The sequence below is a fragment of the Podarcis erhardii genome (assembly GCF_964252035.2).
Source record: "Podarcis erhardii genome assembly, chromosome: 2".
Classification (NCBI taxonomy): Eukaryota; Metazoa; Chordata; class Lepidosauria; order Squamata; family Lacertidae; genus Podarcis; species Podarcis erhardii.
The window spans coordinates 119,549,393-119,563,011 of NC_138498.1; the positions used below are offsets into that span (position 1 = coordinate 119,549,393).

At 44.2% G+C, this 13,619-nt stretch overlaps 1 protein-coding gene across 1 annotated transcript; it reads left to right on the top strand.

Annotated features, from left to right (window-relative positions):
• The first annotated feature begins 579 nt into the window (after positions 1 to 579).
• Positions 580 to 11,436, top strand: LOC309336561 (vomeronasal type-2 receptor 26-like). Its single transcript, XM_081852505.1, has 6 exons — positions 580 to 1,152; positions 2,838 to 3,129; positions 5,037 to 5,846; positions 6,342 to 6,569; positions 8,997 to 9,123; positions 10,190 to 11,436. Exons 1-6 carry the CDS (start codon positions 938 to 940, stop codon positions 11,098 to 11,100), a joined length of 2,583 nt encoding a protein of 860 aa, XP_081708631.1. The 5' UTR covers positions 580 to 937; the 3' UTR covers positions 11,101 to 11,436.
• The last annotated feature ends 2,183 nt before the right edge of the window (positions 11,437 to 13,619 follow it).

Below are 13,619 nucleotides of genomic sequence, written 5' to 3' on the forward strand. Positions count from 1 at the left end.
CATTTAAAAGGGCATCGGATGTCAATCAGGCAAAGGCCTGGTTAAAAAGGAACACTTCGCTTGGCACCTAAAGGTGTACAATGAAGGTAGCAGCCGAACCTCCTTGGAGAGCAGGGTCTCCAGTCCCACAAGAAAGCACCCTTGATGTCTGGGGTGCCAACTTGAATAAAATATTGTGGGGACCCAGGTAAGCCATGCCCCACACAAATGATCACATGATGCAGTGCGTACACACCATTTGGATGGGAATACCCATCAACTTTGTAGGGTCCAGCCCTACTGGAAGGAATTATATTTTATTTTGTTTCAGCTGCTTACTGAGGCACATTTAAAAGGCTATCACATGTCTGCCAGGATCAGAGGCTGCATATTTCTGAATGCCAGTTGCTGGAATCAATTCCAGGAAAGAGCTGTTGCCATCAACTTGGGTTGGCCACTGGGTGCAACAGGATACTGGATTGGATTAAGCTTTGAACTGAACCAGCAGCAGGACTCTTCTAATGCCCTTGTCAGCAGCAAAGTTCATGCCAAACTCTCACTCACCACGTGACCCATGTCAAACTTTGGAGCAGCGACTTTGTTTCCTCCCAAACATGTTTATCACCAACTCTGCTCCTGCTCCTCAGGCCACACAGAGACTTCAGGTTATTCCAGAGATGAACTTCCTTCCCCTTATAATTATCAAAATCATAGTGATTTATTCTTCCTTGTTCCTGAGGAAAAAGTTGATGCACAGAAGATCACCTGTGTCAGAGACAGACTGAGTCAAGACTGAGAGTAAGAGGGGTGGGGTACATCTGTGTGAGGTTTAATGGCTCTGAAGGTATAGCTGAGCACTACCCATATTGGATAAATAAGAGTTTTGGGGCTTCTTCTGATGTAGCTGGCTACGGGGGAGAGAGGAACACTCACAAGAGAGGTGTAGCAGTCAGTCAGAATGAGATCCCAGAGGCTGATGCTGATCATTTTGCTTGAATCCTGCAGAAACCTGAAGGCAAAATGCCCCTTGAATCCGATCCGGGAAGGAATCAAAGCACAGAATTATTTCCAGACTGGCGACTTCCTCATTGGCGGGATAATATCTCCAAATATGTTTGGTCTGCAGCTTCCATACATCTTTTCGCAGCCCCCATTGACCAGGTTTAAGCAAGAGTAAGTAATTATATGCAGAAGGACGTCACGTTTTTCTACTGCACCTCAATGGCTCCTGGTTACTAGGAAAATAGTCTCCATTTTAGGGGTGAGGATTTCATGGTCTTGCAGATGTTGCAGGACTACAGCTCCCATCACCCCTGATCACTGGCCATGCTGGCAGGGGCTGAAGGGAGCTTGAGTTTCGCAGCAGCTAGTGGGTTGCATGTTCCCAGACGTGCTCTATTTTTACCTTCTGTGCTGCTTGCTGAAGAACACAAGTGTATAAATGAACCTGATCAGGCATCAAAATGATTCACTGAATGATCACACCTGCATTCATGAGATGAGTGGGACACAGGAGAAAATCCTACTTTGTGTTCCTGGTATGCAGGTGTATGGGAAATAGCACTTTCTGAACACTTGACCCAATGCAGCAGAGTTTTTAATGGACTGGTAAAGAAAGCCAAATTTTAAGCATGTACTTGTTATTTACAGATCACATTAAGAATCCAGCACAATTATTGCAACCCCCTATAACACATGTATCTCTATGGAGAGGACTGATTAACCAGTGAGCCTATTATGTATGTACCTTAAGGTTACTTCCAATAACATATACTCCAAGTGTTGTGTTTGCTGTTCTTGTCAAGTTTATAGTGTTACTGTTGAAAACCAAAACAAAACATATTTAAACAAACAAAACAGAGGTCTTTTATGATGATATTTGGGAGGGCATTTGATTCCATCCCTTCCCTGTCTGAAATAACCTCCCAGAAGATATCAGCAGAATTACCAGTAGTGTCTGCGACTGCCATTGCATTGAGATTGAACAGTCCACACAGGGAGCAATATGAATGACAAGGAAACTATCCGGCTGGATGAAATGTTAGTTTAAGTGGACATTATCTCAAACTGGAACTACAAAAGAAGCCTCCCTTGATGCAGAATGAGACACGCAATTGCAAGCTTAGCCAAGTTCAGTGCTTCTGGGAATTAATTTGGCTCCAGGGACTTTTTCCTCTGCTTCACTCCCCCCCCCCCAGAAGCAATCTACATTCCTAAGATTGTGCTGTGCCAGACACCTGAATTCACTTGCACAGGAGAGACGGAAGGAAATACATCCTTCTGATGGTTTGTTTCACAGAAAGACTGGTTGAAACTGACCTTTCTTAAATAACAGCCCAATCTGAATCATGCCTATTGAAAATAAGCCATACTAATCAAATAGAGCCTCTAAACAGACTTAGCTCTCCATTGCAGTTGGCTCTTTATGCAACTCCTTTGAAGCAGCCAATACTAGCCTTAGCAGCCATGGCCCCATATTTATCACACATACGGAACAAAGAATGTTTTCTTCACTTTCCTTCTTTGAAGATGTGTGCTTCTCCTCTTGAGAAATTCTTATATTTTAATTCTTAAGTGGCAAATGGATTTTCATCTTGTGAGAAGGATATGTCTCTTCTCACCCTTCAAACAAACATACAGACTAGAGTCCCCCTATTGCAACAATGAAAATCCAGACACAAAAGTTATTTTGAGTTATTTTAAAGGAAATTCCAGTGATTAGCACCTGGACACTGTTTCCAACTGCCGTCTTCCTTCTATGTCTGTATGGCAGCCCTAATGCAGACCACTAATTGGGAATCAAATACAATTTATTTTCATTAAGTGGTGAATGGTTTTAATTGATTGATTTCTTACAGTATGCCGAGTAGGTTTTTTGGGCATATCTTGTCCTTCTTGTTCACCATCCAAGAGATCAACCGGGATCCCAGGCTCTTACCCAACATCACTCTGGGCTACAGCCTCTATGAGAACTATTACAATGAAAGGATCACTTCCGATGCCATGCTAGACCTGCTTGCAGGTGGGGAAAGCAATATTCCAAACTATCGCTGTGGAAAATGGAATAATATCTTGGCTGTTCTTGAAGGAGCCGATTCCATCATCTCCAAAGTGATTTCAATCACGTCAGGCATGTACAAAATCCCACAGGTATGAAGGGTGGGGCATGGAGGGACACAAAAGAGGTTCAGCAGCAAAATAAATTCTCATTATCGTCAGCAAAAAGAGGCATCAAAGAGGGAGAAAATCCTGAACTATGTTAACCTAGATCAGGGGTCTGCAACCTTTAAGACAAAAAGAGCCACTTGGACCTGTTTCTGAAGGAAAAAAAAAACTGGGAGCCGCAAAACTCCTCATTATAAAAATAACTTTTTTGTCACTTTTTTATTATTTCTTTGTTTGACCCCTCAGAATTACTCCTCCTCATAGAAATAAACGTTAAATTAACAAGTTACCTTTTTGTGTGTGTGTGTTCTTCACTCCCCTTCAAAACAGTGACCAGCATACATGCCCCTTACAATGTAGCGGGCGGGCGGGCGGGAACGTGACGTCGGGACGGTGCATGACTAATGCACGCATCGCCCCCATGCGACGTCACAGCCAGTACAGCGCCCACCACAGTGGGGAGTGTCGGGGCACACAATGCGCATCCTCCCCTCGCTGGTGTCTTTTACACAAAGGTGTAAAAGAGGCACATGTGGCTCTGGAGCCGCGGGTTGCAGACCCCTGACCTAGATAGTTCAGTGGGTTAGAGTGTGGTGCTGCCAACATCAAGGTTGCAGGCTTGATCCCCGTATGGGACAGCTGCATTGCAGGGGGGAGGACAAGATGAACCTCAGGGTCGCTTCCAACTCTATGATTCTAAAGTTTATTCCCTGTTTAGGGAAGCTTTTAATGTTTAATAGGTTATTGTATTTTAGTGTTCTGTTGGAAGCCGCCCAGAGTGGCTAGGCAATCCTCGCCAGATGAGCGGGGTATAAATAAATTATTATTATTATTATTATTATTATTATTATTATTATTATTATTAATAATAACACGGAGACTTTGCTAGGGTTGCAGCCTCCCAAAGTTCCAAAATAAAACTATCAGCACCAGTCAGCACAACATTTGTTAGGTATTAAGTGTTTCAGGCTAAATCTGTTCTTAATAATAATAATAATAATAATAATAATAATAATTTATTATTTATACCCCGCCCATCTGGCTGAGTTTCCCCAGCCACTCTGGGCGGCTCCCAATCAGTGTTAAAAACAGTACAGCATTACATATTAAAAACTTCCCTGAACAGGGCTGCCTTAAGATGTCTTCTGAATGTCAGGTAATTCTTTATCTCTTTGACATCTGATGGGAGGGCGTTCCACAGGGCGGGCGCCACTACCGAGAAGGCCCTCTGTCTGGTTCCCTGTAGCCTCACTTCTCGCAATGAGGGAACCGCCAGAAGGCCCTCGGCGCTGGATCTCAGTGTCCGGGCTGAACGATGGGGGTGGAGACGCTCCTTCAGGTATACAGGACCGAGGCCGTTTAGGGCTTTAAAGGTCAGCACCAACACTTTGAATCATGCTCGGAAACGTACTGGGAGCCAATGCAGATCTCTCAGAACCGGTGTTATGTGGTCCCGGCGGCCACTCCCAGTCACCAGTCTAGCTGCCGCATTCTGGATTAATTGTAGTTTCCGGGTCACCTTCAAAGGTAGCCTCACGTAGAGCGTGTTGCAGTAGTCCAAGCGTGAGATAACTAGAGCATGCACCACTCTGGCGAGACAGTCCGCGGGGAGGTAGGGTCTTAGCCTGCGTACCAGGTGGAGCTGGTAGACAGCTGCCCTGGACACAGAGTTAATCTGCGCCTCCATGGACAGCTGTGAGTCCAAAATGACTCCCAGGCTGCGTACCTGGTCCTTCAGGGGCACAGTTACCCCATTCAGGACCAGGGAATCCTCCACACCTGCCCACCTCCTGTCCCCCAAAAACAGTACTTCTGTCTTGTCAGGATTCAACCTCAATCTGTTAGCCGCCATCTTTGAAAATGAAACATTGTATTTTTCCTCCCCACTCCAGATTAGTTATGGCTTTGTACCTGGGGTTGTTGATGAGAACACCAAAGTCCCTTTTGTCTACCGTACGGTCCCCAATGAAGAAGTTCAGTACTTGGGGATTGTAAAGTTCTTCCAGCATTTCGGATGGACGTGGATCGGCCTCTTTGCTCCAGAGAATGAGAATGGAGAAAAGTTCTTGAATGCCTTGACATCTCTGATGGCCAGCAATGGAATTGGTGTTGCCTTTTCAATAAGAATATCAGAAAAGAATGAACCTAAGATGTTCACACAAAGTGAATTAATTGCCCTACGGAGACAGACCAATGTATTCCTTTACTATGTTAGCAGTTGTAGGGAATTCCTTTTAATCATTATACTACAACGAGAACACGAGAAACAAATTGGACAAAAAGTATGGCTCACAACAGCTTTTCAAGACATTGACATCAATTTATATTATGGTCCCAAGATCTTGAAGTATATCCATGGTTCATTCTCCTTTGTAATGAAGACCAAAATAAGGAGCAAACATGACTGCTGTAAATCAGAGTCCCATCTTCTTTATCTTTCTCGGCAAAAAGCATTTAGTTGTTCATACTCAAAGCACGTCCTCGCTGTGAGAGGTTGGACAAGATGCAGAGATGTGGAGAATCCGGAGGTGCCATCTGAAGAGGAGCTGCAGACTGTTCTGTCTCAAGACAGCCACAGAACATACTTCAGTGTCCAAATCATGGCACATGCTTTAAATGTTGCCTGTTCATCCAGATCAAAGCAGATGTTGATGGCGGGTGGAGGAGACCAGTTGGCATGTCAAAGGCTACAGCTATGGCAGGTATTTCCTTTCCCTTTCTAGAAATCAAAGTTCTTTCTACCAACTTTACAATAATCATTCCCATTGATTTAGACATGAATGCAACAGTGAGGAAAAGGTTTTTGTTTTATTTATTTAGATTTAGATTCTTTTTTTAGGCTCCTGCTGAAATATATATATAATGTGTATTTCATAAAATACCAAGGTGGTCTACTGCAATAAAAAACATAAGACCATATAATAAAACCAAAAGAAGCCAAAACAAATTAAAAGAAGATGTCCGTCCACCTGGAGGGTGTCTGTTTAGTCTTGCCAGTAGGATACGTTTTGGCACAACAGGAGTTTTGAGTTCCAAGGAAGCAGGGATGAGGCATCTAAAATGCTTTCTAAGTTTGGGTGTTAAGTTCTCTGTAGATTCCAACGAGGCCAGGTATGCCAGGACTTTGGAGCTCAAAGGAAGAAGGGATGTGATGTCCAAAATGCTTTGAAATGCTGGTGTTTTCCCTGTCATTCCAGCTTCACCCTTTCTTAAGAGAAACCCGGTTGTTGAACACTTCCATGGGCGGACTGTATTTGGGTGAGAATGGGGAGCTGCCCATCATGTTTGATATTGAGAATTGGGTGGTGCTTCCCAATGAGTCTTGTGTTAGAGTGAAAATTGGGAGTATAGAGAGAGAGGCATCCACTGACTTCAAGCTCGCCATTAACCCAGAAGCTATTGTGTGGCCCAAGAGGTTCAACCAGGTAAGAGACCCTTTATTCCACATGATACACATTAAGCTCTAGTAATCTGTCGAATTCCCAAGAGGAATTCAGGTATAATCTTTTGGAAGTTTGGCTGATGCTTTCATTATAATTAATTAAGTAATTAAATGTGTATAATGCTCTTCATGTGCAGATACACACACACATGTAAGTTCATATATTGTGGGAGCCTTTTTTGTGGAACCTGATTGAGCTGCACAATATGGTCCATGGTAAATCCAGCAACAGATAAATTCCTGTGGTCCCCGCCTTCCCTGGATGCCCTAAGCACGTGCTTATTCTGCTTAATGGTTAATCCAGCCCGGCCCTGCGAGATCTCATGAGAACATCGCAGAGCCCACGCAAGAGCATCCTGGAGCCCAGGGAGCAAAAGAGAGAGCTTGGGAGTAAGGCCTGCTTGGCATGCCAGCTCCGGAAGGTCAGGGTGGTTGTGCAGGAGCCGTTCCAAGGGGCTCATTCGAGTGCAGTGGGATTTTGGTTCTTGAACTTAATCCATTCCAGAAGTCGGCTCAGCTCCCCAAACTGTTCGAAAACCATAGAACGGCTTCCAATTGGCTGCAGGAGCTTCCTGCACTCAACTAAAAGCCACGTTGGACGTTTGGCTTCTGAAAAATGTTCCGGGTTTGCAGCGTTCAGGAACTGATTTGTTTGGGAGCCAAGCCATTCAGGAACCAAGGTACCACTGTATATACATTTTTGCATATACTACTCCTTCCCCGGAATGTAACCCCTGCATAAGATGTGATCATACTCTATGTTTAAATACTGCTCTTCATCAGAGTGTTTTATTGCTGCTGTTCTGGGATGGGATTTTTCCTTTCTTTTATTTTGTTTCTGCATCTTTTGCCCTGTGCCTAGAGAACTTGTTGGGTTGTTTCCAAACTCTATGAATCAACTCCATTGACACAAATACTCGTGGCAAACAAATACTTCCCCTGTATGTACCTTGTTTTTTATTTTTATTAGACTGTGCCTCAGTCCAGTAGTTCAAAGACCTATGCAATAATACTCTTTTCAGTACATTTCCGAGCACAATACCAAGTGTTGGTGCTGACCTTTAAAACCCTAAACCGCCTCAGCCCAGTATATCTGAAGGAGCGTCTCCACCCCCAACGTTCAGCCCAGACACTGAGGTCCAACTCTGAGGGCCTTCTTGTGGTTCCCTCCCTGCAAGAAGTGAGGTTACAGGGAACCAGGCAGAGGGCCTTCTCGGTAGTGGTGCCTGCCCCGTGGTACGCCCTCACATCAGATGTCAAGGAAATAAACAACTACCTGACTTTTATAAGACATGTGAAGGTAGCCATGTTCAGGGAAGTTCTTAATGATTGATGTTGTAATGTATTCCTAATCTTTTGTGGGCAGCCTCCCAGAGTGGCTGTGGAAACCCAGCCAGATGGGTGGGGTATAAATAAATTGTTATTGTTATTGTTATTATTTAAAAAGCAAACACAGCAGGGAGGCTTCCATTCTACATAATAATAATAGTAATAATAATTTATTATTTGTACCTCCCCCATCTGGCTGGGCCTCCCCAGCCACTTTGGGAGGCTTCCACAGAATCCAAAAATACACTAAAATGTCACACATTAAAATCTTCCCTGAACAGGGCTGCCTTAAGATGTCTTCTGAATGTCAGGTAGTTGTTTATCGCTTTGACATCTGATGGGAGGGCATTCCACAGGGCGGGCGCCACTCCCGAAAAGGCCCTCTGCCTGGTTCCCTGTAGCTTTGCTTCTCGCAATGAGAGAACCGCCAGAAGGCCCTTGGTGCTGGACCTCAGTTTCCGGGCAGAACGATGGGGGTGGAGACGCTCCTTCAGGTATACTGGGCCAAGGCCGTTTACATAAAGCATAGGAGCCAACTCCTAGGAGCTGTGGGGGCTTTGGCCCCCACATTAAAATATTTGAGGGGGCTGGGGCCCCATAAAGTTGATGGGCATCGATTATGTGTTGTGACTTTTAGAAGACATCTGAAGGCAGCCCTCTTAATGATTGATGTTTTAATGTATTTCTAATCTTTTGTTGGAAGCCGCCCAGAGTGGCTGGGGAAACCCAGCCAGATGGGTGCGGTATAAATAAATAATTATTCTTATTGTTTAAAAAGCAAACACAGTAGGGAGGTTTCTGTTCTACATCAAGCAAATAGCCAACTCCTAGGAACTCCTATTGGCCCCCGCAATAAAATATTAGAGGGGACTGCGGCCCGATAAACTTGATGGGCATCAATTATGTGTTATGCGGCTTACCTGGGTCCCCACAATATTTTACTCAAGTTGGCACGCCTTACATCAAGGGTGCTTTCTTGTGGGACTGGAGACCCTGTCGGGTTCTTTCCAGACTCTGAGTTCCATATGCACAAATATTGCTGACACTTCCCCTTTAATGTGCATCTTTTATTTATGGCTAGACTGTGCCTCACGCCAGGTGTACCAAAAGGTGTCGCCCAGGATATGCCAAGGTGGTTCAAGAAGGGAAGCCGGTTTGCTGCTATGCTTGTGTTCCGTGTGCGGAAGGGACCATATCTACACAGGAAGGTGGGTGACGCCACAGGAGATGGAGTTTGTTGGGAAAATATGAATAGGGCAACATATTAGTCAGACACATTCTGGGAAGATTCTAAAGACATATTTGGATGCAGATCCTTTCTTGATTTTTAATCCCCTCCCGGGAAGTAATTTGAAAGAAATGACTCGCAGGAAGCAACCTCTGGGATGCCAGTTGGGTTCAGCCTGCCCTGCCCATAAGGCACAGCTTTGGTTATTTTATAGCAAGCCTTCTTGGATCAGACAACCAGAAACACCCTCACAAAAGTGAATTAAAAATGTCTTTAAAATAAACGAGAAATAGTGAAAATTGCAATTCATTTAAAAGAGAGAAAGCATGAGGCACAATAATAAAAAAAATTAGGTAAAAATTCCATTCCATAGCATTGTAGAACAATAAAAAATTATGGGATTTCAGCAGGAAGTTATTGGATATCCCAGACAAGGAGTTTGAGAACAGCTGTAGCAGCTTGGAAGAGAGGAGTTCAAGGATATTAAAAATAAATAAATTATAAGTTGTGTGTCCTTGTTTCTTAGTTTGATCCTTGTATGTTATGTGGTATTTTATTCATTGTGACTTGCTGTTTTTTATTGATTATAGATTAGTAATTCTTTATTCTACATGATAAGTGTTAGCTGTTTATTTTTTGCTAATATTAAATTTTACTGTTTATTATTCCTTAGTATTATTATTGAATAGTATTGAATTTTGCTTAATTTGATATGTTGTTTATTTTAAAGTTATGCTTTTATTATGACTTTGTCTGTGTGTATTACGTCTGTGATCTTTGCTGTCTATTTCGTAGTTTTTTCAGCTTGTAACCCTCCTTCTGCATAGCAATATAGAAAGCCAGTTTACAAATTAAAAGTGAAATGAAATATGGAAATGAAGTGGTGTTACTGCCCAAAAACTATTGCATAAGGAAATGCACCAAAAAGCTTCCCTTTCTTACAATACATTCTCATTTTCTGATATCTCCCATATGAGTGCATTTCTCGACATGTAATAGATTGTGTCTGTAAGCAAAGCCAAAGCCATTCCTTTTCTCCTCCTCAGATGCAGAGCGTTGCACCAAATGTCCAGAAGAACAATATCCAAACAAGGACCGAGATCACTGCATTCCGAGGATTATCACCTTCCTATCATATAAACAATATTTGGGGATTCTCCTGACTTCTTTGGCTCTCTTCCTGTCCTTAACCACAGGCTTTGTTGTAGGGATCTTCATTAAATACAGGGAAACTCCCATAGTCAAAGCCAACAACAGGGACCTCTCCTACATCCTCCTTGTCTCCCTCCTGCTGTCCTTCTTGTCCTCCTTCCTCTTCCTTGGCCGTCCCAGGAAAGTCACCTGCCTCCTTCGACAAACGGCCTTCAGCACCATCTTCTCAGTTGCTGTATCTTCTTTGCTGTCCAAAACCATCATGGTGGTGCTGGCCTTCCTGGCCACAAAGCCAGGGAACAGGGTGAGGAGATGGTTAGGGAAAAGTCTGGCCAACTCCATTGTCCTTTCCTGCTCCAGTGTCGAAATGGTCATTTGCATCATTTGGCTGGGTATCTCTCCCCCATTCCCAGACTCTGACAAGCATTCCCAGCCCGGAGAGATCACCCTGCAATGCAATGAAGGGTCTGTTGCCATGTTTTATGCTGTCCTGGGTTACATGGGCTTCCTGGCTGCCATCTGCTTCACGGTGGCTTTCATGGCCAGGAAGCTGCCTGGGGCCTTCAATGAAGCCAAGTTAATCACCTTCAGCATGCTGGTCTTCTGCAGCGTTTGGGTCTCCTTTGTGCCCACCTACCTGAGCACAAAGGGGAAATACATGGTAGCTGTGCAGATCTTCTCTATCTTGGCTTCTAGTGCTGGGCTTCTGGGCTGCATCTTCATTCCCAAATGCTACATTCTTGTGCTGAGGCCTGATCTGAACACAAAGGAACACCTGGCCACAAAAACTAAAGTTATTGCCTGATTCTTTGCATGTTTATAACTGTTTTCCTCCTGAGTTGCCTTGGGAATGAATGTATCTCCTTAGATAAAGTTTGCTCTTCATTTTTCATTCATCCTGAATGATGAAAAGGAATCATTGAATCACATGTCTGGAGAGTTTCTGGACATACAACACTTAGGGATAACCCTACCTGTAGAGGTACACGCAGTGCAGGCTCCCTCTTCATATACCATATACCTTTCTCTACCATATCCAGTTTGTACTTTGACATGACCCACCTTCCTTTCTTCCTGAGTTCATAAGCTAAGCCTAAAGAATAACTTAGTGTGACTTGAAATTCTGCTTCTAGTATTAAAAACAGCAACTGAAAAACGGAATCTCATTTGAGTGTATTAATGCTGGAGGGAACCTTCTTAAGGCCCTTGGAGGTGGACCTCAGTATCATTTAGGGTTTTCAAGGTCGGCATCAACCAATGAATGTGACAGCTGTCTGTTTGGTGGGAGTGAGAGGGGCACCACGATAGCTGGAGCCAGAGACAATGATGGAGAACCACCACTTGTAAGTAAGAAGGCAGGTGAGTGGTGGCGGCATGAAGGCAGGTTGAGATTGGTGGGGTAGTCCCCACTCACCCCCATGGACCAGACGTCTCACTTATTTGCCCTGAGCAGCTGAAGAAGGGCAGGATCCATCCCTTTTGTCTCCCTCTCTTGTATAGCACCAGCACTCATTGACATCCAATACATCGGAAGGTTGGGAGATTGAGAGCAAACAAAAGATTGAATCATGCAGTGCATAGTTACTTCCCCCAAATGCCAGCCGCTGGTGACCAGTGCCTGGCAAGGCCCATTGCTTTCATGCCCTGCTTGTGAGCTTCTCAGCAATGTCTGATTGGCCACTGTGTTGCAGGACTAGATGGGAGTTTGGACTAACCCAGCAGGGCTGTTCTTAGCAAAGTTCAAGCCAAACTCATCCCCGAAATGCAAGTGACGTATGTTGCAGTTTGAAGCCACATCTGTGATTTGGTGTAAACATATTTTTCCAGCTCTGTCCCTGCCCCTTCAACCATGTAGAGATCCTGGGAACTTTCTTCCCCTTAGAATTATAAAAATGATAGTGATTTATTCTTCCCAAAGCTCAAGAGAAAACTCTGGCAATTGCCCAAACATCAGAAGCCAAGGAAGCCCAAGGTTATACGTATCACACTGTGCTGGAGGGTGTTGACTTCTTCTGATTACCTGGCTGTGGGGGAGAAAGGAGAGGTCAAAATAGAGGTGTAGGAGGCCAAGCCAGAATGACCTCCCTGCTGCGGCTTCTGCTGCCGCCTCTGCTTCTAATGCACCATCAAGTCTTGACGCGCAGCGTAAATTAATAATGCAGAGTTTTAAAGAATAAAAGCTCTACTACTTTAAAATAAACTTCTTCATAAACAACATGGTTCCAAGCAGTTGGACTGAGATTACATACTGACTCTGCTCACAACTGAAGCAGACAGACTCTGATTTCTTACAGAGAGCACAAAAGAGAAACTGGCTACTTTGTCACATGTCAGAGTCACCCAGCAGTTAGCAGTCAGGCCTGAATAACTTTAGGAGGCCCAAATGACTGTGCAGTCCCAGCACTTCCCAGCCTGCTTTGCTGCTTCTGCTCTCATGTGTCTTTGTCACATGACAGGTCTGTGAGAAACTGAAAGCAAAGTGCTCCTTAAATTTGACGAGGGTAGAAAATTGAGTGGTAGAGTTACTCATGGCCTGGAGACTTCCTCATTAGCGGAATCTCCAAGAAGCTTTGCTGAGCAACTTCCATAGAACTTTTCCCAGCCCCCAGTAACCAAGCTTAAAGTGTAAATAATTAAATACATCGTGGATATCAGGCTTCTCCACCACACCTTCAATGGTTCCCTTTAACAGGGAAATAGTTCTTATTTCAGGGATAGGGAGACAGTGGCCCTTCAGGCGCTGCTGGGCTCTGGCTCCTATCATCCTGATCACTGTTTGTGGAGACCGAGGCTGAGGGGAGTTTCTAATCTGTTTTCCTTTTGCTCCTTACGGTCTTCAAATAAAAACATCTTGGAGGTCCTGGGCCACAGGGAGGCTAGGCTGGCCTCAACCAGAGCCAGGGCTTTTTTGGCTGTGGCCCCGATCTGGTGGAACAACCTGTCACAAGAGACTAGGGCCCTGTGGGACTTGACATCTTACTGCAGGGCCTGCAAGACAGCGCTGTTCCACCAGGCCTTTGGCCAATGCACAGTCTGACCCCCTCCTTTCGTAATCATCACAAAACTCTAGTCCAGTGGTTGCCATTAATTTGATTTGAATTGATTTAAAAATGAATCGATTTTAGAATGCTGTGCTACTTTTATTGTTATTATCCATGTCTTTTAAAATTATAAACTTGAGGTCATAGGCAGCTTTAGGAATGATTTGTAAGCTATAGTGGGAGTTTGGCCAAAGAGCAAGATCAGGACCGTATAAACGGAGGACTTTGTACAGTTGTAGAATTGTAGAGTTGAATGTCCCCACCCCTCTGAATCTTGAGTGGA